The sequence below is a fragment of the Perca flavescens genome, chromosome 18, assembly GCF_004354835.1.
Source record: "Perca flavescens isolate YP-PL-M2 chromosome 18, PFLA_1.0, whole genome shotgun sequence".
Classification (NCBI taxonomy): Eukaryota; Metazoa; Chordata; class Actinopteri; order Perciformes; family Percidae; genus Perca; species Perca flavescens.
In genome coordinates, this window is record NC_041348.1 from 14,330,590 (window position 1) to 14,349,260 (window position 18,671).

Below are 18,671 nucleotides of genomic sequence, written 5' to 3' on the forward strand. Positions count from 1 at the left end.
CACTGCTGCAGGAGTGATATATGCAGCGATGCACCCCGGCCCTCTTTAACCAGAGCAGTATATTTTGTGTCTCCGTATAACGTCATAGTTCGAGCTGGAAAAACAAGCGGAAACACAGGGATATTTAGGGGAAAAGTCCACACGCGTCAAAACATAAGTTCATATTTTAGTTAGCCTGGGGCTTGAATGATGATATATCTTAAATGCATTAGCTTGACAGCAAAGACAGCCAGACTAGTGAATATTTGATAAATCCACTAGTCAAAACATCGAAGCAGCGCACTGTATTAGATTACAGGCAGTGCTGTCAGTATGGCTGAGTGAAGCTTTTGGTTGCCTGTGCGCTTAGAGCAGCCCAGAGATACTATGGCGCTGGACATGAAAGGCCACGGCATCCTGTGATGGAAGCTTTGTGCATGGCCCAGGGTGGCTCAGAGGCCTGGATTGTGAGGTGCTTCAGATTTATAAGAGCTGATACAGTTTTCTGGCTTCTTATCAAGTCCGATAATGCCAGCTATTTATAGATAATCTATCTATTGAGCACAGATGAGCTTCTGCTATTACACTATATCAGATCCAGCAGGAGGGTGCGGGCATTTTTGTACATTGGATCAGGTCTTCCATCTCTCTGATCATCTCTCTCTCTCTCTCTCTCTCTTATTGTCTCCCTGCAGTGGACAGTGTTTTGGCAATTTTTTATTCACTATTGCCTTTTTTCTTGCTTTTGCTATTTGGATTTTCTTTGGTTTGTTAGAAGTGTGCATGGGTTGTCAACACATTGCATTACATTACATGTCATTTAGCTGACGCTAAAGTGCTTTCAACCTTGAAGGTACAAATTCCCGAAGGCAAGAAGTAAGCGCAAGTACATTAGCTTTAAATAAGCCAAACTACAAAGAGCCATATGAAAGTACAGCTGTAATTCTAAAACACAGTCCAAACCTGGGGTGGTTATAAAACTCAGAAATCACCCATTCCTGTATGAGCGTGTATTTGGCTGCCAAAGTAGGAAGTTTGTTGGGTAAAGCGTATAAAAAGGGACGTATGTGTGTGTGTTTACAAAGTTTGAATGATTCTGCAAAAGTAAGATTTGCAATGATAACAGGCTGACCCACTGGTGAGGCAGCCAGTTACATGTGCCCTATTAAAATGACCCTACCGGCTGCTGGAAGTGTCATCAAAAAACAAAACTGTAAATACACACAATACATGAAATTTGAAAAGAAAAGTATACATGTCCAGCTTGCTTCAACAAGTTCTCTCCCTGTTTTCAGAGAGCTGAGATGAACAATGGCGGTGAGGGATTCTCAGCGGTCAGTGACCTTGCCTTTGGATCTTTCAGCTGTGGACTAGATTACAGCCCTCACTCATTTAATGTAGGGGGCTTATTCATTTACTCACATGTCAAGAGTAATTTTGATTCATACTGTGTCAAGGTCATACTACTCCCACAAGCAGAATTATTTATTTTATTTGTTAAGTTTACCTTCAAATATATTAGATATTGTTATTAATTTATTTTCTTTGTGGCATATCTTGTGAAATAAAATACATAGCCCTATATAGGCCTCTTTCTCCCAAGTCTGATGCAATGTCTCGGTGCGTTGCTTGGACGCTGCTTTGGCCCTGAAATGCTGTGGGAAGTTGCATCAGCCAGATCAGTCTGAACAATATGGAAATATCTTCAAAGAATGACAACACAGGCGACCAATCATAAATTGAGTCAGTTGGAGTGACAGTTCATTGGCCAAACAGGTTGAAAGATGACAGTGCGCCTCATGTTAAATTTAAGCCAATCGTGGAACCGGTTTGGTTTGAAGTCCCGCCTTTTTCGGCGCACCGAAATCTTATTGGATACATTGTGATAGAAGACAAGCCTTCCTTAAAAGTGATTGGTTGAAAACACCGGCATAGACTCGCCCTGGATGGTATAAATACGTAGGCGCCGCTGCGCCATGTTATCGGGGAGACGCTTTAAATCACCGTCGCTTCTTAACCGGGAGAAGATTACCCACAAGGCGTTTGAAACGCCGTCAGCTGTGGTATACCTCGATCTTTTCATTCGTAAATTTTAAATTCGTAATGTCACAGGCCGGCAAAGCAGCTGGCCTAAACGGGTTTTGATTATTTTTTTTACCTCCATTGGTTTGAAGGCCAAAGCGGCTGCAATGGATTTTTAAGGCATAATGCGGCACCTCTAATGCAACGGCAATGCATAGTGCAAGGCAAAATCAACCGCGAAATTCCATCTTCGCAACTGCTAAGCAGTTGGGCTCAAATACCGTCCGCGGTATACCTGCGAGCCAACCGGTACCACTGCTCCTGGACCGGAGGAAGCTAACGCTAGCTAGCTAGCTAGTCCTCTTAGCTAATAACATCAATTGAAATAGTGACCCCATCAATTCATCTCAACGTCGTCAACACACTTGATCAAAATGAAGCCTCAACACATAACCACCGGGAAGACCAGCCTGTGGATCTTCGGGTACGGGTCACTGGTGTGGAAGCCTGACTTCAAGTACAGGAGGAGCCAGGTCGGTTACATTCAAGGCTACAAGAGACGGTTCTGGCACGGAGACAACTTCCATCGCGGGAACGACATGTTGGTGAGACGCTTAATGTTTATACTTGACTTAGTTTGGGACGTGGTGTACGTACGTTTTACTTTGGCACAGCCAGCTGCTGTCTGTGAGCTGCTAGGCTCATATTGCATCGGGCGTTGTCCATGAGGTGACCCTTTTCTTCTTCGTCTCTCTGCAGCCCGGAAGAGTGGTGACGCTGATTGAAGATGATGACGTAAGTGGAAAGCTCTACTTCCTATTGGTTTGTTAGTGATGCTGCAGAAACCACAGGAGTTTCCAGGTTTAAAGTAAATCTGTGCAATTTCCCCCACTGCGTAATAACTCCACGTTTACCCTCTTCTTACAGGCGAGCACTTGGGGTGTGGCGTTCGAGGTGACAGGCTCTGAAGTCGAGGAGTCCCTGAAGTACCTCAACGTGCGCGAGACGGTCTGTGGCGGCTACATCACCAAAATGGTGGATTTCTTCCCCGAGGGGGAGAACCAGCCTCCGGTTCAGGCGCTGGTGTACATCGCCACCTCCGACAACGCCCTCTACCTTGGGCCGGCCAGCCCGGAGATGATTGGCATCCAGATCGCGGTGTGCAGAGGGAAGACGGGCCACAACCTGGAGTATCTGCTCCGGCTGGCTGAGTTCATGAGGAACAGCTGCCCGCACGTGGAAGACAATCACCTGTTCTCCATCGAGAAAGCAGCACTGACCATGGCGTCCTCGCTGACCGTGGCGTCCTTTCTGTTGGCAGCCCAGTAGCTCGTACCCTTTGTCTCACTATCTTATACTGTATGGTGGATGAATACGTTACACACACACACACACACACACACACACACACACACACACACACACACACACACACACACACACACACACACACTATGAGGCTTTTCATATGCCATGCCACCTATGTTTTTGTTGTATAATATAGCTTCATACTACCATCCATTGTACTTGAATCTAATACTCCAGAAGCGATAACAAAAGGGAAGCACGATATTGTGTTTTTGTTTTTCAGAAGCATGACCATATGTTCACATTGTAAAGTTACTCCTGGTACATGTTTGTGAATCAGTTACAAAATGTATGATTACTTAATTGACTGTAAACATCTGCAGTGTGTGGTTTTTTTTTGAAATTTTTTTGAAATTTTTTTTTAAATTCACACTAACTTTTATTTTATTTGCACAGTTCAGATTCCGTCCAGCCACTACAGACGGGACAGGAATTAATTGTGGTAGTTGAACCTGTTTGCAATAAATGGCTGCTGTGATAATGTGTATTTCTTTTTCAAAGGTAAAAAGTTGCCTGTGGCAACCTTTTAACTAGTTGTGAACACTAATAAAATTAAAAGAACTCTTGTTTGTGCCATATAGTAACTGATGTGAGCCAGTGGGATGAGTTTTCTTCAAAACATTATTTACAAATTTAGCCCCAGGGAACCTATTCATACAAAACAAATCCTAAATAGCATGTGGTTTATAGGCTTGGATCACTCCAGTAAAGCTTTGCTTATAGTAACTCATTTTCTATTGCTTTTGTGGTAAAGAAAAGTACTGGTAATATAAAGACTTTTCTTTAATTGGTGCATTTTTTTTTTTTCTTAATTACTGTAAACTCCTTAGGCCTTTAAAATCCTTAGCATTAAACCATCTGAGAAGGAAAAATCATTCTTGTTGAAACAGTCAGTCAAACCTGTAATGAGGGAGATGGATTTGTTTTAAGGGGCCACAAGCTAAACAGTTCGGGAACCACCACAGACCAAATGTTATTGCACATATTACACATATGGATATGTCAACTGTATATAAACATGCCACCGTTTGACAACAATACGAAGCCTGGGGATTGTTCCAGGAAGCAGGTTTCCTGAGATGCAGTTTGCTCGATAACCTTCCTGACTATTTGTTCCAGGTTTGACTGCATAATGTACTTAGCATTATCCACATAACTCATTAAATTTGCTTTTTTGGAACGTACAAATACAAATACAAACATACATTGGACACTCCCAAACGTTGGCCGGAGCAGCTTGTACCTTGGACGTGGTTCAAGTCCAGAGTCTATCTAGTTGCAGAGGCTTATATAACTGCTGGCTGGGAACAGGCCCAGACCTGGAAGTCCTGTGTTTACAGTCTGTGCAGTGGTCATGTCAGAGTGCAGCAGGAAGAACATGCTGCTGAGGCGCTCATCGAGATCAAATCGTACTGGCCCCTCACCGAACCATGTGAAAACATACGGACATGAATTCAGGTGCTACTTCAGGGTATTGCCTCTTACCCACACGATTTCAAATGCATTGCTTTTATTGGATTGTTCTATACATTTTATCAATGCCAAGACTTCATTATGTACAATGCATTTGTTGGTTTAGAAAGAAACTCACAGTGCTGTAGAGCCTTGCCGATAGTTTCAGAGCCAGGGTTTTGAATATCTGCCTTTGAGGTTTCCACCTCCATCGCCGATACTATGGAGGTGAATGGAATGTGGTTTGTGCTGCTCAAAGCACTAAAACAAACTACATTAGGAAAACTCAATATCAACATGTCTTTCCAAAAACAATTACTGAGGTCTCACTGTGAACAGTTTTCATAGGGACTATTTCTTCAATAGAAAGTAGTTCCAATGAAAACTGTCCACAACGAGGTCCTGTAGCTCGTCCTGAGGAACAGGGGACATAGTGGACTGGATGCAACCTGGGGGTGCATAGGGGGGGCCTTCCAAAAAAGATTTTATTTAAAATGCTTTTTTTTTAGCTTTAATATGGAGAACTGTGTGCAGTATTTAGCAAAACAGTGTGATTTTGAATTGTAAACAGAACGCAAAGTGACAACTGTGGTTGTACTTTGCAGGCTCGGTGAAGAGATTTGGAAATCTGCTGTATTTCAGGTTCCAATTTCAGTGTGTAAGCATTTTCTAAAAATATATGATTGCAGGTGTATTGGGTGCCAAACACCAGTTTCATGAATATCACGACTAAGTCAAAAATCGTTAACTTGTGGCATACTAAAATCAGTTTTAAGAAACATTTAAGGATCCCATTACACAATTGCTCCCCATTAGGTGTTTTATATAACAACATAGTGTTCATGTTTGCAAAAAATGTTTCCATCCTTTGTGGGTGGAATGATGGAGCCAAGTTTACAAGCCCCATGCTAAACTATCGTCCTAAACGGCAATGCAGATTTACGTGAGCAGTATTAGTATAATGAGAACAAAAAGTTTAATAATTCAAAATAAGCAGAACGGCTAATTTAGCACTTTTATTTTCAGTCGGCTCCTCCTGTTAGTAAAATGGCAGATGCATTTTCTTCATATGTACACGACCTATAAAAATAGACAGGCAAATGAGGGAAAAGCCAGAGGAAATGTCGCTCTCATCATTATGTACATCAATATAGAACATCATATTTTAATCACACTATTAACACAAAACAAACCTATAACAGACGTAGTGCTCAACTTAGGACACTGATGCAAACTTTTTTTTTCTTCCTAAAACATCAATGACATCAAAGAGAACCACAGACTCCTCATCAAAAAAAAAAAAAATTCTGAAAAATAAAAATGGCTTCAGTACAATTTACACCGTTTTACAGCTGAATACCCCGTTCACAATTATCATCAATTGCCCATTTTAACACAACTCAAATAACTTAAATATAGACAACCAAATAATCTGAGTGAATTCATAAATTTACGGTTAGCAGCATAGCCGGATCCACCAGTACTCCTAATTTTGAATTATCATGTTCACATCAACCATTCATTCATTTTCCCATTGGACAAAAAATATATCATCGATTTACATTTCCGTCTGCATGGGAAATACATTTCATGGACAAATATTTTTCAAAATGTTAAGACCTGCCATGTTTGGTATGGGTACTGGCATCTTTTATTACAAAAATAGGAGCTTTAGTAGAAAAGCTGTAGACGTATTGTTTGGTAAAGTGTGGGTCGGTAAGGTGTGGGTTCATATTAAGCTCTGTAAAATGCAGAACTGTCCACCAGTTTGCGCCAAGCACATCTACAGGACAATTAAATAACCTAATGTACAAGTATGAGAATCAACCAACAAAAAAAAAAAAAAAAAAAAAAAAAATGGAAGACGTGGCTCAGTGCATTTGACAGAAACTCCCTTGCCTCCCTAAACTGGCAAACATTTCAAAGCCCTTTAAGCTACATGTGTTGGTTCACGTCTTTGTTGTAACATCACAGCTAGGTAGCAAATCAAAAGAGTTTCCGGTCATCGTGAATAAAAAAGTACGGTCCGTCTTCTCAAAATGCACATGGAAATACTCTTGTCACAATGCAAACAAAAATACTCAAGGCAGATTTTGTCCACTGACCCGGACACATTAAAATAAAACGGAACCAAGAAATGTAGAGGCTGGTAGGGACTGTACCTTCATGTGTGTGTGTGTGTGTGTGTGTGAAGACATTCCTTTTAGTTGCTAACCAGCAGACACAGCATCGTCCTCCAGGTAGTGAACCTCTGTTACTATATGGACTGTAATCCCTATTAGTTTAGGCGTAGGGCGTCTGTGGGGATCACAGTGAGAGAAGGTCAGTTTTCTGTGTGTGTGTGTGTGTGTGTGTGAAAGAGAGAGGGCACATTCAAGTGTGTATGAGTCCATTATCGAGCCCCGGGACCACCGGGGCCCTTGCCTTTCCTGACTGTGCCGTGGCTGCTGTGGTGGTGGCTGTGGGCCAGCTGTTTGTTGGGGCTTGGGGTGGAGGCGCCTCCTTTGGCCTGGGGGGAGGAGCTTCTGCTGGGGTTGAAGGCGGGGCTGGTGCCAGACCGGCCCAGGGAAGGCTGCAGGGGGCTGGACGCAGCGAGGCCTGCTGGAAGGAGAGCCGGTCACAGCCATGGTTACTCTGAGGAAACTAGCAGTGTGTCCAAAATTACAAACTACATTCTAACTTTGTACAATATGTAATACAGCTGGGGCCACCAACTGGCAGACTCCTGCGGTCTGGACCACAAAGCCTTTTGACACAACTGGGAAATATAAATATATATATATATATATATATATATATATATATATATATATATCTAAATGATATTGGTGTTTATTTTGTCAAAAAGGGAATTTTTAACAGGCAGAACGAGGCCAGCTCTGTAGAGCTGTATGGGTCCTGCGACCGCCTGTTACCATTGCAAAAACATCTGCGAGAGACGTGAGCTGACAGAGGAACTACACAGGTACACAATAAGATAAAAGAACACGGCATTGTCAAAATATAGAAAAGTTGACAGTGGAAACCGAATCTTCCGAGATGAGTGGACAGAAAAGTACGCGTTTCTTCTTCCTGCTATGAGCTTTACGAGGTCGGTGGGCCTCATTTGCACAGAGTCCGTTGCGATTGTCAAAAGTGGAATTATTAAACGCCAATATGAAGACTAGACACAGACACTTGGAGAAAACTTAGCCACAGCAGTCTGAGGTCAGGACAATGAAAAGCAATGTGTCCAAAGCCCAATAAGAGAAATCTATACGAGTCCTGTCTCACTCTCTCACGTAACAACGGGCATATGTGTGTGTGTGTTTTTCCATTCATCATATGCTTGTTCAATATAGGTACTGTATTTTTTTTAAGATTATTTTTTGGGCATTTCCGCCTTTAATGGATAGGAAAGCTATGAAAGAGAGAGAGAGAGAGAGAGAGAGAGAGAGAGAGAGAGAGAGAGAGAGAGAGAGAGAGAGAGAGAGAGAGATGGGGGCATAAGATGAGCTATCCTGGCCACCTATTTTTGCCTTTTTTATGCTAGGAAGCTTGTACTTCTATCTTTAAGTGATTATTAAGCTCAGATCAGCCTAAAAGAGCACTTTATTTAGTTTTCCTTTGGAGGAGGTTGTATTTTTATGGACTGAAAGGAATATTCACAAAGCAAATTGAGATCTGATGGATTTATATGGCACTTTTTATATGTTTGTTCATAAAAGGCACTGTATTTTTGCCTCTTTGAGTTTAAAAAGTTGACTAAACTGATTCCTTTAGTATTATTAGTATTATTAGTATATAGTCTATATTTGTAGGTATCAAATTCTTAGGACCTCTGCGGGGGTGGAGGGTTGACTTACTGGACCTCTTGCAATTTAAGTTGAATACCCCGTAATACAGTATCACATCAGTGGCAGAGAGAACCAGGCCTTTCTTTAGAGACATGCCTTTAATTTCTAATTTCCCCTGTTTATGCAAACTCAACACTTCCTTCATGTTTACCTGTTGTCTTAATACATTCAGTATAATATCCCATTATTCAGTATAATAATATTCCATTATTTAGTATAATATTCCATTATTGAGTATAACAAAAATCATGTCAGTCTTTCCACTTTGCCTTTTTTTTCTGAAGGATGTAGTTTATCATGAATGAAACGCAACACTTCCTGTACAATTTTCACATTAAAAGTATTGCAGCCTTCCCTTTCAAAGGTAGGCTTTTAATGTGGAATATATCAGGAGGCATTGTGTTTTGTTAAGCAGCTTAACATCAATCAGCAGTACGGCAAAGAAGAAACGAGTCATAACAGGAAATAATATGTGCGCTAACGCATGTCAATCAAACTGCGACTTTGGAACGTTACCGCCAATTAAACTGTTGGCTGTTGTTTTTTAAATGTTAAATAGTTCTTTTTGTTTCGGGGGGGGGGTGTTCATTCTTTTTGGATTTGTGTGCAGGGCAGACGTGGCCCACCAGTGTGCATGCATTTGTGGGAACGCGTATACAACATTCGCTAACCTTTAGAAACACTGTAACCGTAAGCAGCATAAGCTGCTGCAGACGCGGCTGCCGCACCAGCCATCGCTCCCGCCATGGCTGCCGCGCTGCCCGCTGTTGACTTGCGGCCACGTCCTTTCCCTCCAGACTTGGCCCCCCCTCCTGATCCTTTAGGCCGCCCCCGACTCCGCCCAGACCTGCCTCTGCCGGGGCTGATCGTTTCCGAGGCCGAAACACCTGAAGGAAGGAAGGCAGACAGACGATACAGAGACCAAGTTAGGCAGGAATCAACAGCACGGTAAGAAAGATGTTCCGTCTGGCTTGGCATTTACCCAGTCCTTCAAAGATACTGACATGATAGTTTTCCTGTAATATAGAAACATTACTACACATTAATCATTACGCATCATTAGCCTAAGTACAGGCTCAGGCAAAAACCAAAATATTGCTCTCATTTTCCATACTGCTTGCAGAATTAGAGCCAGTGTTGGCCTCAATGGTAATGTGCCTAATCCCTCCAGTACCTTCTCCCCCTCTCTCCGACTCCCTACTCTCTCCACTGGTCTGCGTTTTCTTTGCATGTTTCCATCCAAACACTGTATAGACAACCCTTCTCGGGGGCGGGGGGGGGAGAACCTATCCTATCACGAACACCCAGACACAGATGAAAACCCTCTACAAATCCCTCACTCTTACCCTCCCTCCAGGCTTTAATTTCACTCTTCCTCCATTTTCACCCAATTGTCCAAGTTCCCTCATTCTAACCTTCATTCTGTCTTTCAAAAATCAAAACCAAAGTCATTATAACGTCATTCGCATCTCTGAAAGCACCAATGTCCTCCCAGCCGGCTGGGCTTTTTTTTAATAATCTCTCTGGAAGGAGCCTCTTAGCATGGCGGCAAAAATCCCAAATGGGTTTTCACAAAGCAGCATGTATTTAGGAGGGATTACCTAATTGCAGTGCATCCAAAGTACAGATATACTGTACAGGCAAAACAAACGATAGGCTCACTGTCTATCTGGGTACGGAACATACCGAAACACTGAAGCCAAGTCAAAATAAAAACCCTCATAAATCAAAAATAATCGTCTACATAATACATATGAGGTAACAGACTACTTGTCTCAATGGACTCAGGCCTATTAAAACACATTAAAAGTCCTGATAGTGGAGAGAACCTAACAAGCAAGACTTCTGTGTGCAGTAATGACCTTCAGGCAAGTCACACAGATTTGCTTTTCCAACATCATTCTAACACGATAATATTGCCTCATAAATAACACAGGTTAGCTCTTATTTGGCAAGTTTGGAGCTTTTAGAAAAGATTGAATGTGCCTTTTTGAAAAAAAAAAAAAAAAAAAAAAAAAAGTCTAAAAAGAATATCCCTGGGCGCCCGGCTAGGTCACCTGGTAAAGTGTGCGCCCATATACAAAGGCTTAGTCCTCGACGCAGTGGTTGCAGGTTCGATTCCAACCTTTGCTGCATGTTGTTGCCCCTCTCGCTCCCCTTTCATGTCTAAAGCTGTCCTATCTAATAAAGGCCTAAAATGCCACCAAAACAATTATTCCTAGAGATTATCCCTACAGAAGGCAAAATACTTGTATGCACTATTTACATTTACTATATCCTACACTTTTAGTACACATTTTATTTAAAAAAAAAAAATGTAGGCCTTTATTTGATAGGACAGCTTAGACTTGAAAAGGGAGAGAGAGGGTGAATGACATGCAGCAAAGGCTAAGGAGTAAACCCCTATATATGGGCACCCACTCTACCAGGTGAGCTATCCAGGCGCCCACACATTTTATTGTTGTAGTGGTCGAGCTGGAGCTAATTTGAACTACTTTATATACTTTTTTATAAAGTGTCCATATGTTTTGTACATACAATTTAAATCTGCAAATGAAATTATAAATAAAGGTAATTATATGTGTTAGTTAAATGTAGTGGGGTTGATATGAAGATGTCATTTAAAATTTTACAAAGTGCTATTGCTGAAGCTGGCTGAGTAAAATCAGGTTTTCAGCTCCAACATATTTCCCATTCCCCATTATCCCATTACCAATCATTCCAGGTTTGATACTGAAATAAACTAGCAACTATATACAGTAGTTATTTATAGTATACACTATTCACTGTTCCACTCAATCATCGAGGACAGAGGTCGGCTAAAGTCTATTTGCTCTCTCACCATTCATGTTGTCAGAGACTGATCCAGACACCGAGGAGGGCGAGTTGGTGGCGCGAGACTGCGGCGCAGAGGACACCGGATCGTCCACGATGACCAGCATGTCGCTGCTGCTTTCGTCGGCGTCGGCATCCGGGGGCAACGAGCCGGGCTGGAGCTCGCTGCTCAGGGAGATCTGGCCGGGCACAGGAGCACACACAGACATGCGCACGTGCTGGGGGTCAGCACCACAGGGAACAAAAGGAAACCGGGCCGGTACGGCAAAGGAAAACAATAAAGGAACGATTGGAAGGAACAACGGTGAGAAGGAAGGGAGCATCGAAGGACAGGAGGCACAGGAAGAAGAGAACAAAAGGATGGAATAGATTGGATATAGAAAGTAAGAAAGAAGAGGGGAAGGAATTGTTAGAGGAAGAAGGGAAAGACGAAGGATAGAAGGAAAGAAGAAAAGAACACATGGTAACAGAGGAATCAATAACAACAACCAAAGGAAATATTAAGAGGAGACAGTTTGTGGATTCATGCCTAAGTGTCCTAATAGAGAGGCCAAGTCCCTCCCTTTCCGGTGGACCCCATGGGACCTTCATTCGGAAAAAAAAATATGTATGGTAGTGAACGGGGAGAGACTAATTCTTTTTTTTATCCTGTTTTGAATTGAGTCATGGATTACACATATGATGTTTGTCAATTTAAAAGATAATTTTGCAAGTGAAGCAAGTCACAGTTTGTTGTCGGTTTGTCGTAGTACCACTTAGTTTTGTTTGAAACTGCTCAGTGAACTACATCTCTCGTCTCACACAATTTGCGCGCGATGGTGTTTTAAGCCCCCGACGTTGACTTCAAGGCACCTAACCATAACCATTGCCTAATCGAGGGGCGGCTGTGGCTCAGTGGTAGAGCGGTTGGTGGTTCGATCCCCAAAATGATCTTTTAAATTGACAAACATCATATGTGTAATCCATGGCTCAGTTCAAACAGGATAAAAAAAATCTTTGTCTCCCCATTCACTACCGTACGTATTTTTTCCAAATGAAGGTCCCATGGTGGTCCACCGGAAGGGGAGGGACTTTGCCTCTCTTTAGAGCAGCCATTACCATCCTCTGTACCATAAAGCGCAGTCACATCCAGTATTTCCCTCCTCCTCCATAAAAGGACACTCCCTCCCTTCCGTGTTTCCCCCTGGATCTCTCACCTCACTAAAGGGACTGGGCATGGCCGAGTCCATCTCGACGCTGATGAAGGAGTCGTCTCCGTCGGCAGAGAGGTTGGAGTTGTCTGCCGAGGGCGCGTGAGAGATGACCAGGTTCACCTCCCTCTTCTTCTTGACCTCGGACTCCTCGTTGTTCTTCTTCTGCTGCTGGTTTGAAAACAGATGAGGGGAGCAGGTAAGCTTTCGTACATTTGTCGCAGCTCAATCCCACATCCTTTAGTCTCGTCTGTGTCGAGTGTCTGCCCAAAACTCAGGTCTAGAGACCGAGAACTCAACAAGTATGGGGCCAGAGTGCCATGAAATCTAGTATGGATAAGGTCCCCAGAGGATGAGATCTAATGATGCTGGTGACCCCCTGACCTCACACCTAGCGCTACTCAGGTATCAGGACAAGGTATCGCAAGCGACTGGGTGGACTTCCATTAAAATGTGCTCTCGCTACTGTAGCTGGAATGTTTTTGGTGACTGAATATTTTCTCTAGCCATCAGGACGAACTCTAGCCTGACAAGCCAGACCCACATCAAGATGTTTGGTCTGGGAACTCACCATTGACAGGGCTCAATCCGTGTGGCGGGAATTCCCTCTGCACGCAATAGGATAGCGCTACAACCAGGCAGAGCAACGAAGAAGGTAGCGGAGCTAGTTGATAGATTAAACTTTTGCCGTATCCAGTCGGCAAAACTCCGAACACATCTTCCTTTTTTAAGAAGGATTTCTGTGCCGTTCTTTGTTCTTTTCTCAAAGAAAATCTTAACTCCAAGTCTTCCAGAAGACCGCTGTTCCCAGCAGCAGCAGCAGCCATAAGCCCGCCCACAGACTCTAGAAGCGATGTGATTGGCCTGACTAAATTTTGGTTTTTCCAGCTCGCAAGCCAACGGAGAGTGCCTAGACCCCCCGGACGCGACTGCAGATTGAGACGGCTGCGGACGGTTTGAGGGGTTCCTGCTGATGTACATGTTGAACTATACCTTCTCTGCGTACTTCTCCCTCTTCCTCTTGCGCTCTTTCACCTTGCTGCACTCTTCCAGCTGCCTCTTCTCCTCCTGTCTCTGACGCACTACAGGAGAAGACACAATGTAAAAAAAAATTTCTTTTCTTATAGTTTTGGCGAGGGTTAGCTTTTGTGCATCAAGATGGTGTGAGTGCCTGACTCCAACACTCACATTTCTTCTCCAGCTCATCGTCGTCCAACAGCAGGCTGACCACCTCTTTGGGTTTGAGTGTGTCTGGTTTGAAGTTGCCTCCAGAGATCACCACCCTTTGGATCTTGTTACACAAAAAACAGCCGTATGATTTACTTGTGTCGTTTATCTGTTGGTTCACTGGAATAGAGGTCTTTTTTTAAAACTGTCAAATTGAGACTGTATTTTGTGCGTTTGTATGAATGAGGGCTTGTGTTTCAGACCTCGCTTTTCTCCTTGGCCCGCTGCAGGATCCTCTCCTCGATGGATCCCTGACAGATGAGGCGATAGACGGTGACCTGCTTGGTCTGACCCAGCCTGTGAGCCCGGTCCATGGCCTGTTGGTCCACTGTGGGGTTCCAGTCACTGTCATAGAAGATGACCTGAGGGAAAACGTTAAAAAAAAAAAAAAAAAAAAAAAAAAAAAAACTTTACTTTTCTGCTGTATTGTTATTGTTTACCACATGGATTAATTTGTGCGATGACAGCCCGAACATGCTGCAGACACTCCCCTACTCCGTTATTCCTGACACTAATTACAGGGATGTGTTAACCAGAGTGAACGGCCACTTAACATGACAGTGTTAACAGTCACTTCAAAATCATTGTCATGAAAGCTAATCCCACTTGAACAGGGCTATAGGGACACAAGGGGAGATTAGGCTGAGAAATGTTGATAAAGACAGAGAGAGATCGCAATTTTATATATATATATATATATATATATATATATATATATATATATATATATATATATATATATATATATATATATATTAGGGCTGTCAGCATTAACGCGTTAATCGCGATGCTATTAAGGGCCGAGCATAACGCGGAAATCTTTTTTATTTTAATCAATTCATTTATTTTCACTTCACCCGAAGGCAGCACTTATGCTGAAGACAGCAAGATGCGCCTGCCGCCTTAACCACGTCGTCGTCAAAAAATAATAATAATAAATTATATGTATATATGAGCGATATCCGCCGTGTTACTTGGCGTCCTGTTTTCTCCCTTTCTGTCCAAACCACACAGTTGACAACCTGCAGGTGGAGGCGGTGGAGACAGGCTGGGACATACACGCCGCTGTGGACTTCTCAGTCTCGCAAGTGGTTTCAGTAAAGCGGCTGCATGTGTCCGACAATGCACACAACATCAACACCGGTACAAGCCTACAGCTGTCCGCGGACACGGAGTGCGGAAAGTGTGTCGGAGACTCCCGGACGGTGAACTGATACTCCATTACCTGCTTGTCGGTCAACGGTTAAAAGGTATAGTGGAGGATTTTCTTTTTCCGGGTGGATCATCAAGACTATTGGTCCTCCTAGTTGTCAATCATTCTGGTGATATGTTTACGTAAGGCCATCGTACGTGCACGTCCCTAGCTTTCAGGTGTATATGTATGGTGAGCTTGAGCTACGGTTTCAGCCATTCATTGAAGCTTTTGGGAGAATATTTCACACGCTGGCGTGCGCTAAAAGCACAGGTTGGGCTTCCCACTGATGCCTCAGTCGTTAAGTTTCTACTCCACAGGTAAAGTTTGGCATGCTATTTGGAGAAATCCATTTAAAATCACTGCTAGTAAAAGTTGATGTAAGCTATGATTAGCAATGCTAGGCCCTGGCACAAGTCACGCACCGCGCACACACGGTGAACATCTCAATTTGTGAAAAAGTGCAAATCTTCTTTTGGAAAGTAGGCTTGTATGAGCCATGCCGACAGCAACTTGTAAACAGTGCACTCTCGTGCACACGTTTAATAGGCGTTCCCTCTCGGGAGCAGGCAGAGTGTTGCGCATGTGCATTTTTTCAAAAAGTACAGAGGGCGCTTCTTTTCTAAAATTCGGGAAAATCCTCCACTATACCTTTAATGATCGTTTTTTTTTTTATTTCATTGTGTTTCATTTTGGAAGGCTGGCTGACAAAAATCGCCATTTACTAGCTAATTAATTAGCCTGATAGCTATCAGTAAACGTGTGGCTGGCGTCTGACGTGTGCGCCAGTTTTTGTGTGTATGTGTGTGTGTGTGTGTGTCGGCCCGCTCATCGAGGGGGACAGTAGTTTCACGCATACACAGCCTGTACAAATCTCAGAGTCAAGTTCATAAAGTAGCTTTCTTTGCATTCATTTGATTTCCAATCAAGAAAAACCGGTAAGCATTGCTTTCCATTGTTAATATGTACTTAAAAAAAAATTCATCGTTTGACAGCCCTAATATATATATATATATATATATATATATATATATATATATATATATATATATATATATATATATATATATATATATATATATATATGTGTGTGTGTGAAAGAGCTTCAGCACACACACACACACACACACACACACACACTTGTCATTATATCAATATATTATTAATGACACAGGTCATCCCAAACTATCTTTTCTGACTGGCGAAGAACGTACACTACACTTTGATACATTTAGGAAATATTAGTGCAGTTTAAAGATCCCATATTGTAAAAAGTGAGATTTCCATGTCTTTTTTTATTATAAAGCAGGTCGGGGTGCTATATTAATCAGCATCAAAACACTCAATCCACAGAGACATTAACAAAGCCAAACAAGTGTCTTTAAACGATCCGTCAGGACTTCCGTACAGTTGCGATGTCACAACTATACGGAATAAATATTTTATATATATATATATATATATATATATATATATATATATATATATATATATATGATATTTATTTATATATATATATATAAATATATAAAAGTAGAAAGTGCCGCTACAGTGCCCTTAACAGTTATTTTTGGCTGCAATGACGGTGCAGATACTCCGAGAATGCAGATAGGGAAAATCCGGAAAGATTGACCAAATCAGAGCAGACTAGACTTTATCGGGAGGGGGGCTTAAAGAGAATAGCGCTAAAATGGAGCGTTTCAGATTTTATTTTATTTTTTACATTAAAGCATGTAAACATGTTCTAGTGGAAACCCAAAATACAAGTATGAACCCAAAAATGAGCATAATATGGGACCTTTAAAGCTTTGACATCATATCAGTGAAGTGCTTTTCCTTCAGTGTGCCGGTGACTCACAGTGTCAGCAGCAGTCAGGTTGATGCCGAGCCCTCCAGCCCTCGTACTCAGCAGGAAAACAAAGATGTCCGTCCTACAGAGGGCAGTGGGGGAGGAGGGGGACGGACAGACAGAGAGAGGGACAGGCACACAAAATGGAAAGATATCATTTCCAACTGTACAAATACAAATATCCATATACAGTAACATGCCACAAAATTAAGTTACAATGTTAGTTAAGAACAACCTCTAAAATAAAGTCAACATGAACTTAAGCCTGGCAGCAAAACTGAAATGAAACATGTACCTGATACCAACGGTAGAGTGCCATTAAAAAAAGCTGGTTCAATTAACCACAAACCCCCCCACACACACACACACACACACACACACACAACGAGAACCAGAATAACGCCGGCGCCTCCGAGCTGCACACTAATGTAAACCAGAGCATGTGGACTCACTAGAAAATATACGCACACATGTACGATTAAACTGCTCACTGATTGCTGCAATATACAAAAAGGTTTTACATTTAGTTAGTGGCAAAATGTAAGTGTTTGGTTTCACACACACACACACACACACACACGATGATATCGCTCTTCACCCACCGGCTCTGGAAGTCAGCCACCATGTCTCTGCGCTCTGAAATCTTGGAGGAGCCGTCGAGTCGCATGTAGGTGTGCTTACGATAAACCATGTACTCCTGGATAGACGGGAGAAAACAATTTAAAAAAAAACATGAGACAATGATGTGGTGTTGTACTTTGCCCCCCATTTATTCCTTAGTTTTCCAGAACTCAGCGTAGTACAGTCCCAGTTCAGTGGACTGTCTACAACAATTTAAATATTAGAAAATGTTTGCCACAGCAAAGTTGTCATGTACAAACAGTGAAGCACTTTTACACTGCTTTAATCAAAAGAACTGGATCCAGTCCTGCATGGAATTAATGAAAAAGGTTTTTGAATTCATGGATTTGAACTAAACCTTCCTGGATCACCTTTAATACGGATTTTGAAACCCACAAACGTACAGGCTCTTGTCATCCAAACGTGAATCTGAAGGGTTTTTTTCTGAATTTAATAAGTTCTCAAATATGCACTGCTTTCTCTGAGGAGCACATAAGCCCTGCAGGCCTACTTGTTAAGTTCCAAAAGTGTAGAAATACTCATTGTTAATGTAAGAATTTTCTGACTGACACAAACGTTGTGTCCAAAATATCAAAACCCCACATTTCTTATGCACATTTGTGCTGGAGTTGAAACCTTAATTCCAGCCCAGAGAGACACTGAGAAATGCAGAATTTGATATTCTATCCTCCCAAATGTCTGCTAAGCAGTTCTGTGTGTGTGTGTGTGTGTGTGTGTGTGTGTGTGTGTGTGTGTGTGTGTGTGTGTGTGTGTGTGTGTGTGTGTGTGTGTGTGTGTGTGTGTGTGTGGAGGGTTTCTTAAGTGCAACTGCTGTGATGAGGTGACATGTTGATCTCTCTTTAAGCACTGGCCTGAACCCCCGACCTCCTCACTCAAACATGTCAGTGCCCCCGAAACCAATGAACCAGCCACAATTACTGGCACACATCACAACTCACCTCTCACAATCATTAACAACGATATCAATGATTTCACACTATGTTTTCTGTGACCCCCTAAACCCGTGTCATGACACTCGGGGCCTCGGCAGGGCCTGCCCTCTTCTCTCTGGGAGTCTGGCTCTGTTCCCAACAGCCCCA

The 18,671-nt window shown here is 42.5% G+C and overlaps 2 protein-coding genes across 5 annotated transcripts in view; one reads left to right on the forward strand and one right to left on the reverse strand.

Moving 5' to 3' along the window:
* The first annotated feature begins 1,951 nt into the window (after positions 1-1,951).
* Positions 1,952-3,935, forward strand: chac1 (ChaC, cation transport regulator homolog 1 (E. coli)). The gene is made up of 3 exons (XM_028606077.1): positions 1,952-2,606; positions 2,761-2,796; positions 2,929-3,935. Exons 1-3 carry the CDS (start codon positions 2,436-2,438, stop codon positions 3,328-3,330), a joined length of 609 nt encoding a protein of 202 aa, XP_028461878.1. The 5' UTR covers positions 1,952-2,435; the 3' UTR covers positions 3,331-3,935.
* Positions 3,936-7,149: 3,214 nt separating this feature from the next.
* ino80 (INO80 complex ATPase subunit) overlaps positions 7,150-18,671 on the reverse strand; it is a 45,302-nt gene continuing 33,780 nt past the window's right edge. For 2 of the 4 annotated variants that reach the window (XM_028606073.1, XM_028606072.1), the window contains exons 29-37: positions 17,553-17,647; positions 16,960-17,032; positions 14,113-14,271; positions 13,871-13,973; positions 13,676-13,764; positions 12,689-12,853; positions 11,500-11,671; positions 9,329-9,544; positions 7,150-7,422 (exon numbers count right to left, since the gene is read on the reverse strand). In XM_028606073.1, the coding sequence (XP_028461874.1) occupies positions 7,214-7,422; positions 9,329-9,544; positions 11,500-11,671; positions 12,689-12,853; positions 13,676-13,764; positions 13,871-13,973; positions 14,113-14,271; positions 16,960-17,032; positions 17,553-17,647 (1,281 nt within the window). In that variant the 3' untranslated portion in view covers positions 7,150-7,213. The remainder of the gene's footprint in view (positions 7,423-9,328; positions 9,545-11,499; positions 11,672-12,688; positions 12,854-13,675; positions 13,765-13,870; positions 13,974-14,112; positions 14,272-16,959; positions 17,033-17,552; positions 17,648-18,671) is intronic. The other 2 variants (XM_028606074.1, XM_028606075.1) reach the window with 2 other exon arrangements.

Coding starts and splice junctions, on each gene's coding strand:
- chac1 (XM_028606077.1), top strand. CDS start 2,436: ATGAAGCCTCAACACATAACCACCGGGAAGACCAGCCTGTGGATCTTC. Junction 2,607..2,760: donor ATCGCGGGAACGACATGTTG/GTGAGACGCTTA, acceptor GTCTCTCTGCAG/CCCGGAAGAGTGGTGACGCT. Junction 2,797..2,928: donor CGCTGATTGAAGATGATGAC/GTAAGTGGAAAG, acceptor CTCTTCTTACAG/GCGAGCACTTGGGGTGTGGC.